Genomic DNA, 26,403 nt, shown 5'->3' on the forward strand with positions numbered 1-26,403 from the left:
ATAGTGTCACTGATGTAAACTCCACATATTTTACACTTCCATAGTTAAGTCACTTTTAAAAAATAGTTGTATATCCATCAGTTCTAGTGTACCCGCCCCCTTCCCGTGTTCATTATTTGCTCCCCAGGTCCCCTCACTCTTACTCCCCCCATGCCTGATAAACTATTATATCAGTTCTTGTGTCTATGCATCTACTCCTTCTGTCCTTCATAGCAGAAATAATAAAAAACAAAAATGAAACAAAAGATAAAAGAAAAAAAGAAAAGGCCACTAGCAATATTACAATAATACAGAGGGAAAAGTTCTCTTGTGGAGCAAGCAAGAGATATTTAACCCTAGAGCAAATTCAGGATGGATCAAGAGGGAGGACAACTGATCAGGTATCGTATTATGCCCTGGTTCCATCCACCATAATCTTATGTATAATAATCTCTGTGGTTGTAAGGCTGTTTGCCAAAGGCTTACTCTACATAGGTACTCTCTAGATAGATTTTGGCCTCCCACTGCCCTCTCTAGCCTTCCTCAAATTAGGTATTCACAATTAAAGCTCTTATACCTTTCCCTCTGTCGTATTTGGATTTTGTTATTTGTCATCTTCGGATCACATAGGCTGGTGTGCTTTCATGTGAACTTAACTGATGCTTTACTTAGATGGCTGCTTGTTTGAAGACAGGCCTTTAAGACCCCTGACACTCTACCAGTTGATAGCTGGGCACCATCTGCTTTCTTCGCCACACGTTGCTGTATCACCCTTATCTCCAGTGATCGCTTCATGAAGGTGCGTGTTCAGCAGGACCATGTCATGAGAATGAACTGTTCTTGGATTGGGGCTGGAATTAAGTAGGAACCTACAATCCATCTGCTTGTCCATGGGTTATGTAGGACTGTGGTTTACTTTAGTGGTCTTATTCTCATTTTATGACAACATTATCAGTCATCCCCCTGGGGTATAAGGTGATTCCATTGATTAACATCAATAATTAATGACATAGAATTTAAAAAATCATTTTATTGGGGCTTATACAACTCATCACAATTCACACGTACATCAATTGAGTAAAGCACCCCTATACGTTCGTTGCCCTCATCATTCTCAAAATTCGCCATCCGCTTGGGTTCCTGGAATCAGCAAATTTTCCTTCCCCCTCCTTCCCTGCTCCCCTCTCCCCCCATGAACCTTTAATAATTTATAAATTATTATTTTATCCTATCTTACACTGCCCAGTGTCTCCCTTCACCTACTTTCCTGCCGCCCATCCCCCAGAGAGGAGGTTATATGTAGATCTCCGAGATCAGTTCCCCCTTTCTACCCTCTCTTCCCTCCCGGTATCGCCACTCTCACCGTTGGTCCTGAGGGGTTCATCTGTCCTAGATTCCTTGTGTTTCCAGATCCCAACTGTACCGCTGTGCTTCTTCTGATCTAACCAGGTTTGCAAGGTAGAATTGGGATCATGATAGTTGGGGGGAGGAAGCATTTAAGAACTAGAGGAAGGTTGTGAGTTTCATTATTGCTACACTGAACCCTGAGTGACTCATCTCCTCCCTACTACCCCTCTGCAAGGCATGTCCAGTTGTCTGTGGGTGGGCATTGGGTCCCCATCATGCACTCCCCTCATTCACGATGATATGACTCCCCCCCCCCCGCCTTTGTTGCTTGAAACCTGGTCCCCTGAGTCCTTCCTGATCACACATGGTGTGCTACTTCCACGTGGGCTTTGTTGCTTCTGGGCTAGATGGCTGCTTGTTAATTTTCAAGCCTTTAAGTCCCCGTACACTATATCTCTCAATAGCCGGGCACCAGCAGCCTTCTTCACCACACTTACTTATGCACACATTCATCTTCAGCATTTATGTGGGGAAAGTGATCACACAATGATGGTTTTTGTTCTTTGGTGTCTGATGGTTTTTGTTCTTTGGTGTCTGCTACCTGATCCCTTCAACACCTCGTGTTCACTTAGACTTGTGTGCTTCTTCTCTGTGGGCTTTGTTGCTTCCGAGCTAGATGGCCGCTTGTTTGCCTCCAAGCCTTTAAGACACCAGACGCTATCTTTTTGATAGCCGGGCACCATCAGCTTTCTTCACTATGTTTGTTTATGCACACATCTGTATCATGTCGGGAAGGTGGGTATCATGGAATCACTGTTTAGCTTTGCAAGTTGCTATTATTGTATTGAGGGAGTGCGTGCGAGGAGGCCCAATGTCCACCTGCTACCCTGCTACTGAACCTATAAATAATATGCACATAGGTCTATTTCCCCATAATCATAAATATATTTATATATGTACATGTCTATAATGGCATAGAATTTAAGGTACTGTTGAGAATGGGAGATTATGTGAATATAGTTCAACTATGAACTACAATCCATTAGTACAGATTGAATTCTTAAATAATCGAGCTCTGTTTACATTGATCATGGTGGTTGGTGCTAGGGGAGAATTTCCTAGAACATTCCTTCAAGGGCAGATCCTTGCCTATCAGATTAATACATATATTAATACAAGGAAGGCATTAAGATAGTAAATATATGTTGGTTCTGGATCCCCTTTCATTGGACCGCCACTACACCCGGGATCCTAACTGAGGTGCAACGACCCCCAATTTCACAGTCTTGGGGTGGCCGTCCTTTGTTTTTTCTCTCATCAGGGAATTTTAGTCTTCAGTGCAAGGGCTACAGGTAATTTTGGGGTAAGGTCCAGTTCATTCAGTGGGGTTTCCACGTTGAGTCCTTCTGGTGTTGCCTCTGGGGGATGCCGTATTCTCTTCAGGCCAGCTCTAAGGTCATCGTAGTGTGTATGTAGTCCATGGCATGGTTCACTGAGGGGTGGGTAGACACTAATTCAGATGTCTATACCCAGGGTCACAGAACTGGGTTTGTGCTCCCCTTGGAGTCTCTGTTGTGGTTGCGCATCCTGTCCTGCTTGAGGTTGCTGCTCTTCCGTTTACCCACCAGCAAAAGCATAAATGCCTCCTCTGAAATGTAGATGCTCCCCTCCCCTGGTCTTCACTTGACCTTCCAGTCAGGTTCTCTTCTCATTCCTGCAGAGGTCTGCTGGTTTGTCTCAACCTTGTCTCACTGTGGCATGGCCTAAATGGATGGTCGTCTCCCTCTTCCTCCTTCTTGAAGGAGTGGGCCCTTTTGAGGTAGTTCTTATGAAGTGCATATAAGGGGGGCGATGTTCATGGCTGTCTACCCCTTTGTTTGGGAGTTGGCCTAGAAGATTTGTTTAATTGGTATTTTTCCTTATTGTAGTGGGCTCCTACGGTATTTTTATCCCTTTGTACTTGACTAACTTCATTCAGCATAATGGTTTCTAGGCCCTTCCATGTCATGTGTTTCGTGGTTTTTTTAGTGAGATTTTGTTGTTTTAGGTATTCAGGAACATGTTAGATAGGTGTTGGAAATGAGTGATGTATTTTATATTTATATATTTATTATTGCTTGATTTTAAGTAAATTCCCAAGTTCTTGACCTAGGAGGTTAAGGCCATGGCCTTATTTATAAAAAAAAAATTGAACAAATGACATTTTATAGTTTGGCATACAGTTTAGAGAGGAGGAATTTAAACCAGGCAGAACCATGTTTGAATTCTAGCTATGTGACTATAAGTAAGTAATCCAACCTATTGAGAAATGGGAATAATACCTTTATCCTAAGATGGGGGGGACTTGTGAGAGTTAGGTGAGTTAATATAAAAATGGCAAAATTTGGCACCTGCTTTGTGAGATTGGTGTTGGATGAAAATTTTTTTCTTCCTTGGATGGTAGTGTGTGAGGTTTTTCACAGAAAAATGGAGTGAGACTTCTGTATGCTTAGAATCTTTTAGGAAACATTCAGATTTATACTAACATACTGTATTTTGTTTTAGGTACGTACATTTAAAGAAACAACGAAAAACAGTTTGAAAGCTTTTTAAAGGATCGTATGCATTTTTTTTTCAGAGTTAGAAGCCATGCATTCATTCTGCGTTTTATAGTAGTTTGCAGTGGACGAATGGGGATAGTGAATGTGCTTTGTAGATTGCCAGATGAATTTTAAGTGAGAATTGCCGATCAGTTGTGGAGTGGATGCTGATACAAAAATATTTATATTAATAATTCTAGTAGTGGTTATTGTTGAGTATTATATAGATTTAATTGTGTACAATTTTAAATTTATTAAGTGAACATAATACAGTTACAATAAAAGTGGGTTTCTATCCCTCTGGTATATTCCAGAGGTCGGCTGGCCCTTAAGATTAGATTGTTCATGACTAGCAAATGTTCCCTAGTTTGTAATGCTAGCTCCATAAAGTGCCCTCCCTGTTTCTCATTTAGTAGTTTAATTGAAATCTGGAAGTACATGTCCTAATGTACCTGACAGGAGATCACAATAGGCTTTTTGGGATATGTGAATAGGCTTCCTTAAGATGCTATGGAGTCGGTTCTGACTCGTAGTGACCCTGTGTACAACAGAAGACACCAGTGGTCCTGTACCAGTGTCACAACTGTTCTTATGTTTGAGCCCATTGTTGCGTGTCAGTCCACCTTGTTGAGGACCTTTCTCGTTTTCATTGCCCCTTGCTTTACCAAGCATGAGTACTTCTCCAGGGAGTGGTCTCTCCTGATACCATGTCCAAAGTATGTGAGACAAAGTCTCACCATTCTTGGCACTGAGGAGCACTCTGGATGTACTCCATTCAAGAAAGATTTGTTTATTCTTTTGGCAGTCCATGGTACTTTCAGTATTCTTTGCCAGCACCACAATTTAAACACATTTATTCTTTCATTTTCCTTATTCATTGTCCAATTTTCACAGGCATACGAGACAATGGAAAATACCATGGCATGGGTCAGGGCCACCTTTGTCATCAAAGTAGCTGTCTTGCTTTTCAACACTTTAAAGAGGCCTTGTGCAGCAGATTTATCCAATGCAGCATGTTGTTTGATCTCTTGCATGCTTCTATTCTCTAACAGTAAGTTGAAATTGAAATAAACTGTATCTGGAAACTTTGTGGAGTTGGAATAAAGGTGAATGTTATTAAGTCATAGGTTATAGGAAACATGACTTTCATTTGTAGGCCTTGATGTGTATTGTTTAAATAAAGGACAGTACATTGGACATGCTTCAGTCGTTGTTGAATGATCTTGAATAAAATTTTACTTTGAAATGGTAGCAATGACAATGCTCTATATTGTGCTCATTCTGTTGGGTCACCTTTCTTTGGAAAGGTACAAATATGGATCTCTTCTAGTCAGTTGACAAGGTAAGCTGTCTTGTATATTTATTGGCATAGATGAATGAGTGCTTTCAATGCTTTATCAACTCGTTGAAACATTTCCATTGTTATTCCTTCCATTCTTGGAATCTTGCTTTTTGATAATGTCTTCAGTACAGAGTGGACTTCTTCCTTCAGTGTCATTGCTTCTTGATTGTATGCTACCCCTTGAAAGGGTTGGATGTCAACTAATTCTTTTTGGTACATTGACTCTGTATTCTTTCCATTTTCTTCTGATGCTCTCTGCATTGTTCAATATTTTGTCTATAGGATCTTTCTATATAGCAACTGGATGCTTGAATTTTTTTTTCTTGAGTTCTTTTAGTATAAGATATGCTGAATTTGTTCTTTCTTTTTAAAAAAAATTATTTTTCCCTTTTTGGTTTTCTAACACTAGGTCTTTGCACAACTCATTATAATACTTGGCCTTCTCAAATTGCCCCTTGACATTTGCTGTTTTACTCTTTTTACTTTATTTCTTAGGTTGCAGCAGTGCATTGACAGGGATCTGCCAGAGTTTCAAGCCAGATTCAGAATAAGATATAGAATGAAGAAACTCATGTTGATGTCAGATGAATCTTTGCTGAAAGCAGAGAATACCAGAAAGATGTTCACTTGTGTCTTATTGAGGCTGCAAAAGCATTTGATTGTGTGGGCTATAAAAAACTATGGATAGCCGTGAGAAGAATGGGAATTCCAGAGCACTGAACTGTGCTCATGTGGAACCTGAAGATAGATCAAGAGGTAGTTGTGTAAACAGAACAAGGGAATACTGCATGGTTGTTTAAAATCCATCGGAATGTGTCAGGGTGGTATCCTCTCACCATATTTGTTCATTCTATATGATAAGCAGATAGGGAAGCTGGATTATATGAAGAGGAATGCAGCATCTGAATTGGAGGAAGGAATTGCGACATGCAGATGACACACCCTTGTTGGCTGAGAGGGAGGAGGACTTGAAGCGCTTGCTGGTGAAGATAAAGGATTGCAACCTTAAGTCTGGATTATTACTCAACATAAAGAAAATCCAGATTCTCATAACTGGACCAGTAGGTAACATTGTGATCAACGTAGAAAAGGTTGAAGTTGTCAAGGATTTCCTCTTGCTTGGATCCACTGTCAGTGCTCATGGAAGCAGTCATGAGATCAAACGATGCATTGCAGTGGATACATCTACTGCACAAGACTTCTTTACAGTGTGGAAAAGCAAAGCTGTTACTTTGAGGACTAAGGTACCCTTGACCCAAACAAGCCATAGTATTTTTAATTGCCTCATATGCATGTGAAAGTTAGACATCAAATAAGGAAGATTGAAGATTAGATCATTTGAATTGTGGTGCCGGTAAAAATATTCAAAGTACCGCGGGTTGTTGAAAGGACAGACAAATCTGTCTTAGACGAGGTGCAGCCGGAATGCTCTTTGGAAGCAAGGATCGCCCGCTTTGGACATTTAATCAGGAGAGAGACCTGTCCCTGGAACAAGACCTCACGCTTGGTAAAGTAGAGGGGCAGCAAAAAAGAGGAAGACCCTCCTCTTCCTCCAGATGGGTTGACACAGGGGCTGCAACAAGGGGCTCAGCCCGGAGAACAGTTGTGAGGATGGCGCAGGTCAAGGCCGTGTTTCCTTCTGAGTTGGAACTGACTTGACAGCACTAACAGCAACAACAACAATAACATTGAGCATGCATTTAATGATACAATTAAACCTGTTTTAAAAGCAATTTTTGTGGTTTTGTTATTGAAATATACAGAACAGAACTAGAACTTTAACCATTTCAAAAGAGTTCAGTCATGGCTGATAGAAACAAGGACAACATACAAACTGTATAGCAACCAGATCTCTTGTGCGTAAGGTTTTGTCCTGTGTAGGAAACTGGCAGCATTCCCTCCACAGTATTGCTTGGGATGGGGTTGGCTGCCCTCTTGTAGGCCTTTCCCCTAGTTTGTTCAAAATACAATGTACAAGAGACTTAGTTACTCCACAGTGCCTCAAGCGCCTTTGTTTTCTTCTGCCATGATTGAACCTCAAACCATTTAAAACTGATTTGAAGCCCTCAGCAGAACACACACCAATTCAACAATTCCTATAATTCAGTGACATTGTTTCTCTTCTTTGAGTTGTACAACATACTCTTTTTGAGTTGTTCCCTAATTAACAAAAACTCACTGCCTCCTGAGTGTCCTATCTGCTAGGCGACTTGACCATTTGACACGATATATGGATTGGTCTTAAAATAGCACAATACCAAAGACAGCTTGTACTAGTGAAGCTAAACGATTGTTTGTTTTTAGGAAGACTTCGGGTATATTTTTGGTCTAGGGTTTAGAGATTCTCTCATGGCAAGTTTTTGGAGTATACTCAGCCTCCGTAGCTCCAGACTGTCCATAAGAATTTGAAATTCTGTTCCGCAGCCACGCATTCCCCCACCTTTTTTTTTCTTTTTTTGATGAGTGTTATTTTGGTGGTGTAGGTGGTTCTACATTGCTAATCATAAGGTCAGTAGTTTGAAACCACTAGCTGTTCTACAGGAGAAAGATGAGACTCTCCTCCTGGAAAGAGTTTGTGTCTTGGAAACCCTGTCCTGTAGGGTCACTCTGAGTTGGAATTGGCTGCCAGGCGGTGAGTTTGGTTAGTTTGGATTGTTCTATAGAATCCTGGTCATAATGGTTAGTAATGGTAGCCCAACACCATTCACTTCTGGTGTCCTGGCTAAAGAGGCAACTGTTAATGAAGGCAGTTACCCATACATCCCATACCTTTCTCTGTTCTGTACTCTCCTTCTGTTGCTCCAGCTGAATACAGACCAATTGTTGTGCCTTGGTTGCTAATTTGCAAACTGTTAGGACCCCAGGTACTACATCATAGGTTCCCAAATTTATTTGGGCTACCCCTGCCATTTCAGAAAAAAATTACTCAGCATTCCCCTGGCAATTAAAAACTTTGATACTATAGCTCATAATTCAGGATAAAGTATAGCCTCTGCCTTTACAGCACCTCCCCCGCCCCCCAATTATTCCAGCACCCCCACGGAGCGATATCACCCACTTTGGGACACACTGCACTACACAATAAATTTAGAAGGTAGAACAGAAGCACTAAGCATGTTATTTGATCATTTAACTGGGATACGCCACGAAATCAATCATACTAAACCTCGAAACCAAGGAACCAAATCCCATGAGGTATTTGGCTGTACATTAGCAAGCCCAACAGCTATTTTTTTTTGCCATTGTAAATCTTGTCACACAATTAAAAACAAAACCTTTTTATTGTGAGTTAGGGGTAGGTTTACAGAGTAGGCCATCAGTTTTACATTCAACAGTGTCAGCAATGGTACCCTTTCGTGCACATCCTCTTCTGAATCTGGCTTGAGTTCCAGACTACATACTGCTGCAACCATCTTTATTTAACCATAAGCAAAAATTTACTTGCATGTGATAGTAACGGCATTGCTTGGCAATTTCTGCATTCTTTTGAGATAGCTGTCTTTGGGATAGGTACACATAGGGATTTTTTCAGCCTGTTGGACAGTTCACTGTTTTCTAAATTTCTTGGCACAGACAAGTGAGTACTTCCAGCACCTCATCAGCTTGTTGAAACATATCAGTTGGTATTCCTTAGATTCCTAGATACTACTTTTTTGCCATTCTCTTCAGTGTAGCTTGGATTATTTCCTTTAGTATCATCAGTTCTTGATCATTTGCTACATCTGGAAATGGTCTGATCAATTCTTTTTGGTCTCTGTATATTCTATCTTGAGTTGCTGCTTTCTACATTAGCCAATATTTTGTCCATATAATCCTTCAATATCACAATTCAAGGCTTGACTCAGTTCTCTCAGCTTGAGAAATTATGAATGTATTCTTGGTTTTTTAACTCCAGACCTTGGCATATTTCATGATGATACTATTTCATAATGAGCTGCCTTTGGGAATTTTCTGTTTAGCTCTTTTATGTCATCTTTTCTTCCACTTGCTTTAGCTCTTCTGTGGTCCAGAGGAAGTTTTAGTCTCTTTCTTTTAAAAAAAAAAAAGTTGCCAGACAAATACAGTGTGCCAGCAAGGAGTAGGGAGCCAGTGGAGGGGCCAGCTACGTGGACAACTGCCCCTCCCCCCAGAAGAATTTACTTGAGAGGATGGCACTGAAGCTGCAGCTAGGGGAGAGGGGCATGTCTGATCAGAGCAAATGGGAGCAAATGAAGGAGGAGGAAGAGAGTGTAGCACATCCTGACCCATCAGGCCTAGAGGATGATATCCCCGCTCTGAACAGCCAATGGACAGAGCAGACAGTATGGCTGATCCCACTACGAGACACGCCATCCCTTGCTGGCCCAGGGCCCTAAGGGAGACAACACTGGAGACTCCGTGTCAGGACTGGCCCATACTGACCCTGTGACACTGAGGCAAACCACTAAAGACATGTGGCAGAGCAACCGTGGGAGAAGAGCAGGGAGCCCCCGAGGGAGTACAAAGGACAGACTGGGGCCAAAGCATGGTACCCCATTGGACCTGACTGAAGGACACGCCTAGAGATAAAAAATCAGACCTTGATCAATTTTATTTACAGGTTTATCTTTCTTTAAAAAATTTTTTCCTTTTAATTCTATGGGTAATTGGTGTCCTTTTTTGACGTCATCGCTGTGTTCTCACTCATTGCCTATCTTGCTATGACTTGATTTTTGTTGCATGTTATTATCTATACAGATCTATCTAGATAAGATAGACTGGATGAATAGTCTGGATGAGAAAACAACAGGACCAATGGTTCTGGAGAGACATGGGAGAGGGGACTGAGGGGGTAAGGAGGTGGTGCTGATCAACCCAGGGACAGGGGAGCAATACGTGATCCAAAATCAGTAGCAAGGAGGGTGTGAGAGGCCTGGTAGGGATTCATCAAGGGCAATGTAATCGAAAGAAATTATGAAACCCAAATGAAGGCTGAGCATGATAGAGGGACAAGAGGAAAGTAAAAGGAAAGAGAGGAAAGAACTAGGTGACAAAGGGTATTTATAGAGATCTAAAGACTGGATTGTGCATATGTAAATATATTTATATAAGAGTGTGGGGAAACATCTATGTGCGTATGTTTATAGGTTTAGTATTAAGGGAGCAGATGGACATTGGGCCTCCACTCAAGCACTTACTCAATGCAAGAACACAATGTTCTATTGAAATGGCATTCCAGGATGCACACCTTCCTGACATGATTGCTGAAGAAAAATGTGTGCATAAGCAAATGTGGTAAAGAAAACTGATGGTGCCCGCATATCAAAAGATATAGCGTCTTGGGTCTTAAAGGATTGAAGATAAACAAGCGGCCATCTAGCTGAGAAGCATCAAAGCCTACATGGAAGAAGCATACAAGCCTGTCTGACTACGAGGTATAGAAGGGACCAGTTATCAGACATCAAAGAACTAAAAATCCTATCAGTGGGTGCCCACCTTCCTGATATCACTGAAGACAAACGTGTGCATAAGCAAATGTGGTGAAGAAAGCTAATGGTACCCGACTATCAAAAGATATAGCATCTGGGGTCTTAAAGGCTTGAAGGTAAGCAAGTGGCCATCTAGCTGAGAAACAACAAAGCCCACATGGAAGAAGCACACCAACCTGTCCGACCACAAGGTGCACAAGGGACCAGTTATCAGACATCAAATAACTAAAAATCACATGGGTGCCCACCTCCTTGATACGATCAATGAAGACAAGCGTGTGCATAAGCAAATGTGGTGAAGAAAGCTGTTGGTGCCTGGCTATCCAAAGATATAGTGTCTAGGGTCTTAAAGTCTTGAAGATAAACAAGTGGTCATCTAGTTGAGAAGCAACAAAGCCCACATGGAAGAAACACATCAGCTTGTGTGACCATGGGCTGTCGAAGGTATCAGGTATCAAGCATCAAGGAACAAAAAGTCATATCATTGTAAATGCAGGTGAGTGCAGAGTGGAGACTCAAAGCCCATCAGTAGCCATCTGGACACCCCCTTACTGAAGGGTTGTGGGGAGGAGATGAGCCAGTTAGGGTGCAGGGTAGCAACGATGAAACATATAACTTTCCTCTAGTTCTTAAATGCTTCCTGTCTCCCACTATCATAATCCCAATTCTACCTTACAAATCTGGCTAGACCAGAGGATGTACACCGGTACAGATAGGAACTGGAAACACAGGGAATCCAGGACAGATGACCCCTTCAGGACCAGTGGTGTGAGTGGCGATGCCTGGAGGGTGGAGAGTATGTGGGGTAGAAAGGGGGAACTGATTACCAGAATCTATGTATAGCCTCCTCCCTGGGGATGGACAGCAGAGAAGAAGGCGGAGGGAGACATCGGACAGTGTAATATATGTGACAAAATGATAATTTGTGAATGATGAAGGATTCATGAGGTATGGAGGAGTGGGGAAGGAGGGGGAAAATGAGCAGTAAATATTAAGGGCTCAAGTAGAAGACAAATGTTTTGAGAACGATGATGGCAACAAATGTACATATGTGCTTGACACAATGGATGTATGTATGGATTGTAATAAGAATTGTATGAGCCCCCAATGATTTTTTAAAGTTACTTTTATCTTATTTTTTTTAATTAAAAAGTCATTTTATTGGGGCCTCTTACAGCTCAAATAACAATCCATATATCATTTGTTTCAAGCATATTTGTATATATGTTGCCATCATTATTTTCTAGACATTTACTTTCTCTTGAGCCCTTGGGATCAGCTTCCCCCACCCCTGGTGATCCCTGGAAAAGTTATAAATTATTATTTTCATATCTTAAATCAACTGCTGTCTCCTTTCACCCACATTTCTGTTGTTCATCTCCCTGGGTGGTTTTGGGGTTATATGTCGATCATTGCAATTGGTTCCCCTTGCTTCCTCTCCTCACCCCACCATAACCCTCCCTTCCTGCTGTCGCTATTCCAATTCCTGTACCTGGATTTCATGTCAGAGTCTCGTTCAAAGTCTCTTCTGATAGCTGTTTTGGTCTTTTCTTTCTTTACTGCATATTTAATAACCAATTTATTTATGTGTCATCTTAACGTTGCCTATCAACTTCTCTGGTTTTCTATCATTAGTGTTCAGTGTGGCAGATATATTCTTGAGATGGTCTCTAAATTCAGGTGGGATATATTCAAGATTGTATTATGTCTAATGTACTTATTGTAATTTTCCTCCGCTTCAACAAGACACTTACATATAAGTAATTTATGGTGTATTTGGCAGCTTGCTTCTATTTTTTCCTGATTCATGATACTGCTCTTCTCCATTGTTGCTTTCCATAGATGTAGTTGATTTGATTGCTGTATATTCCATCTGGTGAGGTCTAAGTAGGTAGTCGCCGTTGACGTTGTTGAAAGAGATACTTGCAATGAATAAATCATTGGTGTTGCAAAATTCTTTCACGTAATCTCCAGGTTCATTTCTATCACCAACAGCATCTTTTCCAATGATCATTCATTTTGTTTCAACTTTTGCATTCCAATCACCAGTAATTATGATTGCATGTTTAATTGAATTATGGCAGCAGAAGCTGTAGAATCAATCCTTCCATTTCTTCATTATTGGCTTTAATAGTTGGTGTGTAAATTTGAATAATAGTGGCATTAACTGGTCTTTCTTGTTAGGTCTGTGAGTATTATCTTATTGCAGACAGCCTCATTTTTCAAGATGGATATTGTCTTGTTCTTTTTGATGATGAATGACATGCCATTCCTCTTCAACTGGTTACATACACCCAGCACAGTAGACACTGTGAGTGGCTGATTTAAAATGGCCAATAGCAGTCCATTTCAGTTCAGTAATGCCCGAGATATTTATGTGCTCTCTTTAATTGGTGATGACTTCCTGGGTTTCTAGATTCACACTTCCTACATTCCATGTTCTGATTTTAATGGATTTTTGCAGCTGTTTGGTCTCATTTTGAGTCATGCCACACTTGAAAATGAAGGCCCTGAAAGCTTTGCTCCATCCGCGTGATTAAGGTTGACCACTTTGAGGAGGCAGCTCTTGGCCAGACAGATTTGGAGGGGCTTCCATCCGAAGGGACCCATTCTCCGGCTCTGTAACAGAGTGTTCCACTGTTACCCAGAAGGCTTTCAGTGGCTCATTTTCAGATATCGTCTGTTCCCTCTGCTTTCAGAAGTGTGTAGATCTAGTAGGAAATATGTTGAGAAAAAATTACTACAGGTTTGGGTATTGTTGAACAAGGAATTCTAAGTTTTGTCAATGATTTTTGACTTATCCTCATAGGTAATCCATTTCAAATTTTGTGTGTGTATGGATCCAGGTTCCTTTTACTACATATGGCTATCCAAATTTCTCAATACCATTCATTGACAATACTAATACTCGCCCCCCAACACCCACACCCACACACACGCACATACATGAAATAATTTTGGCACCCTTATAAAAATCAGTTGACTTCAGATGGGTGGGTTTATTTTCTGGATTTTCAATTCTGTTCTATTGGTCTGTATGTCTACTATTCTATCAGTTACCGGCTCTTCTGATTACTGTAGCTGTGTGCTTTAAAATCAGGAAGGCTGAGTCTTCAATTTTTTTTTCTTCTGTTTCCATATCAGTTAGCTATCAAGAGCCCTGATGGCATATACATTGGGCTGCTAACCAAAAGTTAGCAGTTTGAAACCACCAGCTGCTCCTTGGGAGAAGGGACTTTTCGCTCGAGTAAGGAGCTACAGCGGGGAGTTGTCCTTCTTGGCTCGCTATGAGTTAGCATCAACTCAAAGGCAGTGAGTTTTGTTTGGTTTTGATTTTGCCATTCCATATAAAGTGGAGGATTGATTTCTCCATTTCTGTAAAGATAGCTTTTGGAAATTGGATTGCATTGGATATTGTTGTGCATCATATTGATATGTTAAAAATATTGAGTCTTCCAACCTAGAACACAGAACATTTTTCCATTTGTCTGTAATCTCTTCACCAGTGTAATTTTCATTGTTTACATTTTTCTTATCATTGCTTACATATATCCTGAGGTAATCTATTCTCGATTAGGCTATTAAAAATGATCTCTCATTATTAGTGGATAGCTAGAAACCCAATAGATTTTGGTTGACCTATACCCTGCAACGTTGTGAAATTCCTCTATTAGCCCTAGAAGCTTTTTTTTGACTGTTTTTGGGTTGTCATTGTTTGAGATTTTCTATGATAGAGTCTTATTATCTGGGAACAGAGATGATTTTACTTCTAACCTGGATGCCTTCTCTTTCTTGTTCTTGGCTCCTTGTTTAGGCTAGGACTGATAATATTGAATAGAAGTGATGTAGCCTTGTTTTCATTTCTCAGTTTTTCTCATTATCAAAAGATACTTTGATGGACTTTTACCTCAGCAATGCAGTTTACTTAAAAATTCTTCCTATTAAGCCCCCTTGACCAACCTGTGTCTTCTATTAAGTTTACTCCCCCATTAGAATCCCCAGACACAGTCTCCATAACCGTCTGAATTGTCCTCTCTGCCTTGAATTTAACTGGCACGGTAGATTCTCTTGGAAGGCACTGGTATTTTTCTTAGGTTTGTTGTTGTTATTAGATTGTTTATCAATTTTACAGATACACAAATCATATAGCATACATTTGAGTAGTTTGATTGAGTTCATACGAGTTGTGGAACCATCAACATAATCTTTTCCAGGCCATTTCTTCATCCTTTTTGTACTCATTAGCCCATTCATTTCCCTCTGGCGTCCCCTGTCATGTCCCTTTTGATCCAGTGGTTAGCTATAGGTTTACTTGTACAGGTTTCCTATACAGAAAATCCTACAAAATTAAGACAGAATGCAGACTGTCCAACAATGCCACAGTGAAATTAAACATTGCAGCAAGTACACATTGAGTCAAGAGGGAGCTCCAGGACATGATGCTGCGTTTTGACTTACCGACAGTTGCAGTTATCTGTCTTGCAGTGTACTCTGTCTGGTCACAGGGCCTTTCCTGTCTCTTGACCATAGTCAGAGAGGTTTCGTCAGAGGCATAATCCACATGGAGGGCCCTGCAAACGGGCTTTGGGCTTTCATTGTCATCGCAGCCTTCTGTAAACTGGGAGCCATGGTTTTGATTGTGGTTTGCACTCTGCATTGTATTGGTAAATTCAAGGCTCATTCCATTATGATTTGTTTTATAAAATTGCCTTCATTCGCGTCTATCTTGCTTAAAATACTGATGGAACTTGGAGCTAGCTGGTCCTCATGTCATGCTTTTATCACCCAGCTAGCTGAAAGCTTGCTGAAGCCAAAGTGTTTTTTTTTCCCTTAAAATTGAAAATGCCAAAATGCTGACCCCTGCGAGACTTCTACTTTAGTAGTTAACACATGGTTCTATGGCTTTCCCCCCCCTTTCCAACTATTTTTGGGACTTCAGCAACAGTTTTTTTTTTTTTTAAGTTGCCCAGGTTCATGGTCTTCCCTCTCCTGGCTCATTTTTGAAGTCTTCCTGACCTTCCTTAAAATGCCTGATTCATCTAAAATTAGTTGTTTATGTGTGGCAGCATTTAGAAACTTATGACAAAGCTTCAGTGGTTTGGGAAAATTTCTACTTAAGTTTTGTTAAAATTTCATATTAGCCTCATCTCGAAAAATTTTTTACATGGCATGCAAAGTGTGTGTGTATATATGTATATATACACATATGAATATATATGTATACACACACATATATATTTTGTAGACAACCGAACAAGGGTAAGCCAAGTGTATTACTGAGAGAACTGGTCCACAGACATCCACTGAGCGCAGAGACATCTTTAAACATCTCTTGTTTAGAGTAAACCTGTGCATGTATGAACTGGTTTCAAAAGCAATACTTTTTAGCTTATCTTTATGCACACACATCTTAAGAACCTCTGTTTATGAGGGAAAATTCAATATGGAAATTTTAGAGCAAAACTTTTGTACATACTGATACATCCAGACAAGGGGGCTTCTCAAAATCTTTGGGGGAGAGAATTCCATTATCTTTTAATTCCAGTTTTTACAAATGTTTTAGAAGCTCCTTTGTCTACTTTGTTGCTTGAAGCTAGTACATCTACTATATATCAAGACTATTTATTGCTTTGTAAGATAATGTTTTGGGTGATGTGTACATAATTTATGTAGACTCTTTGCATCGCAAGAGCACACACTTCATTTAATTAAAATTGGGGTTTTCCTTTTTTCCTTTCTTCCTTCTTTTGACTTCTCTTTCTGAAACAAGTGTTGAGGAGATTTGTTACCTGGAAAGAAAGAAAACCAAAGGGAGAGGGCTGGACCCAGAAGGAAACAAATCAGGTGGAATAGTGGATATATCAGGGTAGTAAGATTGTGGGTGATTTTTGGTGAAAATTTTATGTGGAACTTTAATGTATATGCCATTATTTGTAATTACAAAATTAGAGAAAAAATTCATCTTGGTGATCTTGGTGCATACTTTTTAAAGAGAATAGTGGCTCAGTTTTCATGCAGAGTATGAGAACAAAGCTGTTTCAAACCTTACTGGAGCAAGGAGAGTTTACTTTATTGCTATTATTATTATTTTATAACTTCACTTTGCTGGGTTTTAAAACTCTAGAGCCAGAAGAGACTTTACTTTGCTCAGTTTAGGTCTGCACTGTGCAGTGTGGTAACACTAGCCAAATGATTTAAATTGTTTAAATTAATTGAATTTAGATAAGATGAAAAATTTACACACCCCAGAACTCATTCATCATCTGTCACTAGGGGCTGCTGGTTTGGACAGCACAGAGATAGACTATTTCCATCATCGTAGAATACTATACCCATCTTTATTGACTTCATTTTCTGTTTGCCTTTGATCAAGGGCATGTGTGTAAACTGCTAATCATTAAGGTCAATGACTAAGTTGAACTTTGTTTTTCATTTTCACTTTCCAGTGTTTGGAGCCGTGAGGGATATAGCAGTTTGGTCAATATTGTCTTAACATGCTTCAAATAAATCAGGTGAGTTTGCATGAAGGTATGCCATACTTATATGGTGCTTTGGCCATAAATTGTTTACTATTTGTAGAACACTTACTTACCATATCTTTAACATAGGTGATTGTGCTGGGTAGGGAAATTTTTCTCAGGATTATAGCGATAGCCTTGAAAGTTCATAACTTGTGAGTGTCTGGGGCTGTTCTTTTTGATGTCACATTCCTGTGGGACAGGTTTCTGTGTTCAGAGTGCATGTGATCGTGGTATTAGGCTTAGTAGGCGGCAGTTCTGCAGGCTGGAAGCATTTCTGTGAACAAATCTTAGGAAGTAGTTGTAGCAGTAGATTAAAGAGTCTCATTTTCTAGGACACTGGAAACAGCTAGGAGCAAGTGCTCTGCTAAATGTAATACGGTGGCCTCACTGGAAGAAGTATTTCCTTAGGTGTTAGCATTTCTCCACGAACCTTACATTTAAAATTTTAATCTTTTCTGATCAAATAGGCCAGTATATCATAACTATAGTGCTAGAAAATAGTTCTACTTCTTTTGATTGCAAGCCAAAAGAGAAGTAATTAATTTTCTCCTCTGTAATTATTTGAGGTAATAATCCCCCACATTTCTAATCTCACTCACCGTGTCTAAATATCTTCCGGTTCCTGTGTATCACACACCATGGGTAAGCCAATGACTTCTGAGTTTATATTTGGTCTAAACTTTTCCTTCTGTGCTCTGGACTCATATAGCAGTTGTAAACTTACTCTCTTAACTTAGATATTTTTATTCATCTCAGAATTAATGTATGCCCAAGAAAGAATCTAAATACTTCATTATAGCGGACTGTCTCAGTCCTGGATGGGCCACTGTCACTGTGGCTTCAGGGACTTTGCACAGGAGCTGACCTCTGCTGGACCTCCCTTCTCCCTGGTGCTTGGCTCACTGCTCTAGGGAGCTGTCGTCAACTCCCAGCGTGGTGAATGCCTTCAGAGCACTGTGCCCTTTTATTTCATGACGTACAGCCTGTATGTATAATCCTACGCAGCTACACTCAGATACATAATGGGCTCACATTCTGTCTCCCTTGCTAGACTGTAGGCTTCATGAAGAAGGAACTTTGCTTATTTTCTCTTAAATCTCCAGGCCTCGTCTAGTTCTTTTTTGAGAGAGATATATGTATATGTACACACACACACACACACACATATACATACACACACAGAATGAGTGAGTGAAAGGTGCTAGACTTAGCACTAAAGCAAGAAATCTCATTTTTTTCCACTAGTAAACACTTAGTTCTGTTGTCAGTCTTGGCAGTGTTGTGATGCTTGCTTTGCACAAATGCTGTTAACATGAACTCTCTCTCATGCAAAGTCGTTTGACTTCTTCTACTAGAAGATTTTCTTGTATCACAAACATTGCTTTCATCAAAGACATTACTAATATAGGTTTAAAGGAATCTTAAAACTGTATTGTGCTCAATGCTTCTTGTAGTTTTATAAGAAGTAGCTATCAAATCCTTCTGAAGTATCTATGATGCATAGAACACTCAACTTGAAAACTATGAATGGCTTGGAAATTGCTGTTAAAATGATTTTTTATGAATGCTTGCCATTAATTATATGGGTACAAGTAGAATAAATTTTTTTACTCTAAGCAAGTGGAAATAAGCATATTGCTTATAGCCAATTTATTGAAAACTGTAGCTTATAGGTTTGTCATAGTGTAGATTTACTAACTAGCTGTGTTAATGGGCCACATTGAATCAGGCATATAATTCCTAGGCAGCATTCAGAATAGCCATAAGCAGTTCCCTAGCCTTTTCTAAACATTGCCTGGGTATATATATAGTTTGCTTCTATTAGGTATGTATTCCTAGAATTATTTAAGGAATTTCATGTTATGGTGACTATAGGTTTCATCTTTATGGAGAGTTCAAGGTAGGTGTGAAATGGCATAAAAAGTTGATTTAAACTGATCTTACACTTGAGATTTACTGTGCAATATTCAACAGTTATGCATTGCTAATGTTCATATGATACATTTTATGAAATAGAACATATGTGAACACCATATTATATACAGGCAGTTCCTAGATTACCAACAGGTCCTGTCCTTAAATTTGTACTAAGTGAGAATCGTTTCATGCGGTTCCTATGTAGCATCTGTTAGCCTGGTGTTTGTCTTAGTATATAGTATAGTGCATAAGAAACTCTTTACACTAAAACATCTTCAACATAAAGTAAGACAGTAATTGTTGTAATGTTTTGATGCATGTTGTAAAATAGTGCCCATTTATTATGAGTACTTTTTTGCCCATTGATTATTTTGAGCCATGGTGTATACCTTGAATTTTTAATATAGCAGGCTTTACTGGGTGTGGGACCACGGAGCATGTGGTCAGACGTTATCAAAACAGACATGCGGCATATAATTGTACTATCTTTAGATTATTAGTTCTAAATTTTGATTTCAGAGGTTGTGTGATTTCTTACAATGCCAGCATGAAAACGTCCTTCCCTATATTAAAATGGCTAGGCTATTGAATAAGATTGATGCTGTGATATTCATACTATTGTTATGGAACTTGGAGACATACCCTGTTCTGTCAATGACGCTGCACGTCTGCTTTTAATTTGCGAGCCTCAGTGACCCATGTGCAACTTGTGTGTATTTAAGTAGAAAAAGTAGATGTTTTTGATAAAGCGAAAAGAAAAAAAATAATTCCACTATTTTTTTTACAGAGATAATCACTGCTAACATTTTGGGGTATATACTTCTAGATTTTGTACTATGCAGGTATGTTTTTATGTGAATATATGTTATTAAAAAGAACTGGGATTATATAATACATAATTCTTTGAATGATTTTATAATCCGCTGTTTGGTAGTACTAAAATTTATTTAACCAATCCTTATTGTTGGACAGATTTTAATATTGTTGTTAACCACAATAAAGGTTTTTAAAAATAATACATCTACCTACTAGGACAAGGGCATGGAAATTAAAAAAATTTATTTGATGCGCAAATCCCCAAAGTGCTAAATTATATCATGCAGAAGTCGATATGAAAATGCCTATTTCCTTACTTTCTTGAAAACTTTTCAATCTTTACCAGTCTGTCTGACAAAAAAGTGGCATTTCTAAAATTTGCTTATATTTGATGCTCTTTTGTGTTTGTCTTTGGTATATTGTTTATTTGTGCTTCCTGTTATCATTTTCTTTGTATTTATAAATACAGTTATTTTGATTATACCTTTTGGGAATTTTTAACCTAGTATTTATAGTCATTGATGTATATTTTTTACCCAACAAATAACTAGTGGGATCGACTAGTTTCCAGGGCATGATTCTTGGTAGGACTTTGATATTATTTTTGGTCTTTTCTCTCTGAGGAGTAATTATGAGCAAGTAGGGAAAGGAAGCTTATTTAACAATAAGCATTAATAAATATGAATTCAGAACACACGTGTGCAATAAAATAATGTTTTAAAATGAGTAACTCGAATAAAGTCAATTTGGATTTATTTATTCTTTGGAAATAGCTGGTGAGGCCCACTTGGTAGGTGCTAGAAACTTGGAAAACCTGACAGAAGTAGAGCAGGGATGGCAGGCTAAGTTATACCAAAATATTCTAGTGTGAAATATGAAGCCACCTCATTGTCATCAAGGGCAGCATTTGCCCAGGCCTATAAAGCTCAGGAGGCAAAAAAAAAAAAAAAAAAAGCTCAGGAGGAATGGATAGGAAAGCAGGATGAAGGGAAGCCGGAAACACTGAAAGGAAGTGAGAAGATGGCCATGCCGTTATTGTTTGGGGCTTATGGTCAGTGTCATGAAAACAAAGTGTGTCTGAAATATTGGATGAAAAACCAGTTTGCTCTGTAAACTTTTACTCAAATCACTAGGAAAAGTTAAAAAACAAAACAAAAGCAAAGGCCTGGGGCTTGGAGATAATGATCAGGCTCTGCCAGGTTTGTTTTGTGGAATAAAGATAATATTCTTCCCAATTGTCCCACTATTTTGTTAGCTGTTGTTGACATTACTAATAACCTTGCTATTGCTGCCTGGCTCTGAATTGGCGCAAGGCAGACCTTTCTGCAGGCCACTGAGTGAAGTACTTGTCTGGGGTAAGGAACCACTGGGACACTTTCTCACACTGCCTGCCTTCTGGTGCACTCCTCATTCTTAATACAGTTACCAGGAACTCCACTTAGTCTTGAATTTTAAAAGCTGCTTCTACTTATTTACCCTTATTTTTTCCCCATGAGTTTGATTGTGGAATAACAGCTCCTCCTTTGTTTGCAACCATAAAGTATTGAACTAAGGAGGGCAGATGTGTAAATGGCCGTTGCTTCCCGTCTTGGTGGAGTAGCAGAAACTGGATTTACTCACTTTATATATAGCCCGTGTCCCTAAAGATCCCTGCCGCCTGGTACTTACAGTTGTATGTAGTCTATCCCCAGGCATGTATCGGGGTTGGTCCCTATGAACAATGGAATACGGCAGAAGTGAGGAGAGCATTTCTAAAGATCAACGTCAAACTCACTGCTATTGAGGAGATTCCAACTCCTGTGCACAGGGTAGAATTGCCTCTGAGTTTCTAAAACTGCAACTCTTTAGAGGCGAGTCTTATCTTTCTCCTGCCAAGTGATTGGCCAAGTTTTTGAATTGCTGACTTAATGCTGCCATAAACCCACAGATCCAAGCAGTTCAGTGAACCCCAGCACTATAAATTTAAAGCAATCCAACAAAAGTGCACCATAATCAAATTGTTGTATTTGTGATAAAGAAGCCTTTAGAAAAAGGCATGTTCACTTTAAGTGCAGATGAACTAAGATAAACATGACAATAACTTTCTTATCAGAAACCAGATAAGAAAATAACAATGATGTAGCATCCTTAATGAACTGAAAGGTAAAAACTGTTAACCTAGAATTTTATACCTGACAAATACCTTTCAAAGGTATACATGAAATAACAATACTTTCAGACACACAAATGTTGAAAGACTTTATCCCTAACTTACCTCTCCTACAAAAAAATTTATAGAACATCCTTCAGACAGCAGGAAATGGTAACTACTTGGTTAAATATATAATTTTTTTCTTATGATTTCAGTCTTTTAAAAAGATAACTGACTGAACATTTTAAGCAAAAAAATATAAACAGTGAGGTATTTTTCACACCAAAACAAAGTACATGATGACAATCGTGCTAAGACTGAGAGGGAGAGATGGAACTCTATTGTAAGATTTCTATGTGCTAAATGAGATAATAGACTGTCACTAGAACTTGGAAGGTAATATGCATGCTAGAGACTGTAACCAAAGCCTCATAACCAAACTCACTGTCATTGAGTCAGTTCCGACTCAGTGATGCTAGGGGTCAGGGAGAACTTCCCGTGTGGGTTTCCAAGACTGCCGCTCTTTACAGGAGAAGAAAGCCGGATCCTTTTCCTGTTCACGGCTGGTAGTTTTGAACCGCCAGCCTTTCCCATGCATTTTTCTGGGTTTTTTTTTTGAGAAGCTTGAAAAGTCTCTCTATCCTCTCTTAGCCTGGTGATTTGCTAATCTAATTGAAACTAATGTAATCACTACCTCTTAAAACCTGTCTTCCTACATCCCTTTAGCCCCCAAATCCCCTGTCCCAACCTTATTTAGAGCACTTACTACGTTTGTTTATGTATTTATCTATTAGATATGTGCTTCTTTCTTTTGAAAATAAGCTTCTTGAGGGCAGGGGCAAGCAAAACGGAGTTACAGCAGGATTCAAGTGCCAGAGAATTCAGGACAATTTCTAAATGTATAGAAATAAACTGGTTAGAATATGTGCATTTAGTTTTGTATGCAGATAGTGTTGTTAGTATATATACTATACCAATGTTTCTTAAAGTTTTGGGGCGTTAAATGTAAACACATTCTATATCACCCAAAGCAGAAGAAAATTTCTTTATACATATAAAAAACCTTCAGTGTAATTCATGACACACTTGGGAACAGTAGAAGCACACATAAGGGGTTATAAGCCAGTGGAAAAAGTAATATCAAGTACATGTTTTTCACAGAATATTACACAAGTGTACCCATCTACTATGAATAAAATTAACTTATTCTAACAGGATATTCCAACCTAGAATATTTTACTTTAGGAAACCATGAAAAACAATAACGAATAAAAAGAAAAACAATAATGTAGGTAAAACCATATCCCTCTTTCTGTATTTGATACTTGTTTGTTTGAACAAACAGTAGTTTATAATTGGGATAATAATGAGTTCTTAGGAATTAACATTGTTGCATCATCTCATTCATTCATATAACCAGTCAGTGAGATAAAACAACTGTTCAATTTTACTGTTGATGAAAATGAGACAATTTTTTCAAGGTATCATAATACATGAAACGTGACAACAGATATAAGACTGGCTTGTAACCCTCATAACGGTGAGGTTTTAGCTTATGAAATTTATTGCCACTAGATTTATTTTACTTCTAAAATAGGTGCCTCTGACTCCAACTATAAAATTGACTGATTTATTGCAAAATAAGGATTATCCTTAGATTACTTGATATAATAAAAGTAAATTAATAAACAGATACATTAAACTTATGCAACATTGCATGTATATCTCAACTTTTCATTAACTTCAAAAAGTTATATATAAATAAACTTAAATATCTATTTTATAGACTAACTCATTTAATAATTTTACCTTATCAAAATTGTAAATTAATATTTATATTACTCTATCATTGAGCCCTTCCAAGTAGTTAATACTAAAAAGATTTCAGATTAACTAGAGGAACAGCTATTTAAAGTTCTAATCATTTGAAAATGTAAAAAGTTAACATTGATTAGTTACTTTTTAATTAATCAAAACAATTTGGATTTAGTTATCAAACTTTCAAAGTAGAATCTACAGGCATTTTAACATATTCTTCAAACCAAAACTTCAGTCATACTTTCAAGTGTTTTATAGGACATATGTCACTTTTATCAAGTAGAGTGTCAACATTAATGGGATATGAGCTCAATGCCATGTTAGCAATTTCCATTAGATGATTTGATGGTTTCTTTACCAAATAAGTTCACATAGCTTTAAAAATTACAACTCTAAGTACATTTTAATGTACTTAATTACTTATTAAATTTTTTATATGATAAGAATTTCATATTAAACCTATGCTAAGATTTTTTGTATCATAATAGGTCAATATGTAGTATTACTGAATTACGGAAATTACATAGCATAAATGCTGAAAATATGCTGTCTAGGGTCATGCGTAATTTTCTTAGTTGTTACCAGATTTTAATATTTTCTTATTTTAAATAAAATTTTAGTCTGCTTTTGCTTTTTGATATTCAAGTAGCAGTGCTGCTATCTGATATTTTTTTGCCAAGATATCAAGAACAGTGGGTTACTCATTGGGCTGCTAAGAAGGAAGCACAGTGTCAGTTCAGACCCACCAAAAGCTCCAGGATAAAAATGTAGCTGGCTGCTCCAATAAAGATTTAGTCTTGGAAACCCTTGGGAGTAATTCTTCTATGTCCTTTGAGTCGAAATTGCTACATTTTGATGGCTGTGGGTTAAGTTTGATATAGTCCCAGGTCAGTTTATTTTATGTGACTTCTGAATTGAATGGAACAATATATATAAAGTGCTTTTTTAGTGATATAAAATGAAATAAGGTAAAATGCAGGCTTCTTCAAATCCTTGACTTAGTTTATCTTTTACTTGTTCCCTAAAATACTAATTACTAGACTTTTTTGTGGTTTGGGGGGGTTGGCGGTTCAGTAGGGGCATGTTGGGGAGAATGTGCAAGCCACTAAGAATGGTTTGTTTGTCGAATAAACTTCTAACTATGTTGACCTTAGACTTGGTTGCTTAGATTCTGTTTCTTTTAATAGCTTAAAAAGTATTTTTGTAGTTTTCTTACAAAATGGTTTCTTAATTATAATTGTTATGATCAAGTCATTGTAATAAAATATTGGACCTGCCAAGAGTATGAGAACACTGAAAGATATAAATTAAGTCTGACTATCGGAAATTTTTAGATGATGTTCCAAAAGCCATGTATTCCCCATACATTATGACTTTAGTTTCATGGAGCAAGAAGTTAATCACTTGCATATTTTGTGCTTAAATTATGTAAAACAAAGTCAAATTTTGACATTGATTTATGGAAATAAAAGAAAAAGTGAAAAATAAATGTGTCTGTAAATAACGAGGGAAGCAATTCAGCATAATTTAACAAAATAAAAGATTCTGGAGCCACAATAAAAACTATACTTTCTGGTAGTTTGAAAACTCTGCCATCCTCTGTAGTACCCATTGAATCTTATCCTCACAACAACCCTGTGACTGGGGGTGTAGTCGTTCCTTTCATCAGAGCTATACTAGAAAGCCTAGTAGATGTGAGTGAAGAGTCCTTAAACCAGTTTACGGGGAAGGCTTTCTTTTAACAAGGCACAAAAAGCACAAAGCCGTGAAAAAAGGATTGATAATATAAATATATAATTATCCTTTCTCAATACAAACTTTATATATTTGAAAAATACATAAAATAACCAATAGAAAAAAGGGACAGTTTGCAGAAAATGCTAAATAACATGTCACAAGATGACTATTTTGTTCTAATGCAAACTAAAAGAATTGTGGAATGCTATTTTTCAGCCATCCTATTAATAGAAATTATATGACCATGCTGTGTGTTTTCAAGGATGAGGGAGACGGTAATGATGCCCCTGTTGTCAGGTGAAAGTGACCTGGTGTCATTATTTTGAGAGTTCTTTGGCAGTGCACTCTCTTAGAAGAGTAAAATTTATGAATATCCTCATTGTCTATCATTAAGGGAATAGGCAGACTGTGGTACAGTATGGAGATGGAGAGCATGTAGCAGTAAAAGTCATAACCCGCATCTTTGTAAGTTAAAATCTCAAACACAGCATGAAAAATTGTGAAAATGATGTGTTCATTGTAATACTATTTCTGTGGCTATAAAACCATATATCAAGACTAAGTTTTCTTGGTTATATGTACATTCATGTAAATTTATTTTAAAATATCTTGGTGGCGTCGTGGTTTACGGGTTGGGCTGCTAGCCACAAAGTCGGCAGTTTGAAACTGCTTGCTGTTCTGAGGGAGAAAGATGAGGCTTCCTGCTCCTGTAGCGTTACATCCCTGGAAACCCACATGGGCAGTTCTACTCTGAATCGACTCAATGCAG

General features: G+C 38.4%; 1 protein-coding gene across 10 annotated transcripts in view; it reads left to right on the forward strand.

The window, feature by feature from the left end:
• Window positions 1-26,403, forward strand: part of STAU2 (staufen double-stranded RNA binding protein 2) — a 345,263-nt gene that overhangs the window by 5,573 nt on the left and 313,287 nt on the right. For 4 of the 10 annotated variants that reach the window (XM_075549565.1, XM_075549573.1, XM_075549572.1 and 1 more), the window contains exons 2-3: window positions 17,141-17,206; window positions 19,920-19,974. The exons of 1 other annotated variant lie outside the window; for it this stretch is intronic. Coding sequence is in view for 5 of the 9 variants with exons in the window: in XM_075549573.1 (XP_075405688.1) it covers window positions 19,969-19,974 (6 nt within the window). In the remaining 4 variants the exon portion in view is untranslated. Of the gene's footprint in view, window positions 1-17,140; window positions 17,207-19,919; window positions 19,975-26,403 lie in introns of those variants that run through there. 5 more of the 10 variants (XM_075549568.1, XM_075549571.1, XM_075549567.1 and 2 more) reach the window with 2 other exon arrangements.

This window comes from Tenrec ecaudatus, chromosome 5 (assembly GCF_050624435.1).
Source record: "Tenrec ecaudatus isolate mTenEca1 chromosome 5, mTenEca1.hap1, whole genome shotgun sequence".
In the NCBI taxonomy this organism is placed as follows: domain Eukaryota; kingdom Metazoa; phylum Chordata; class Mammalia; order Afrosoricida; family Tenrecidae; genus Tenrec; species Tenrec ecaudatus.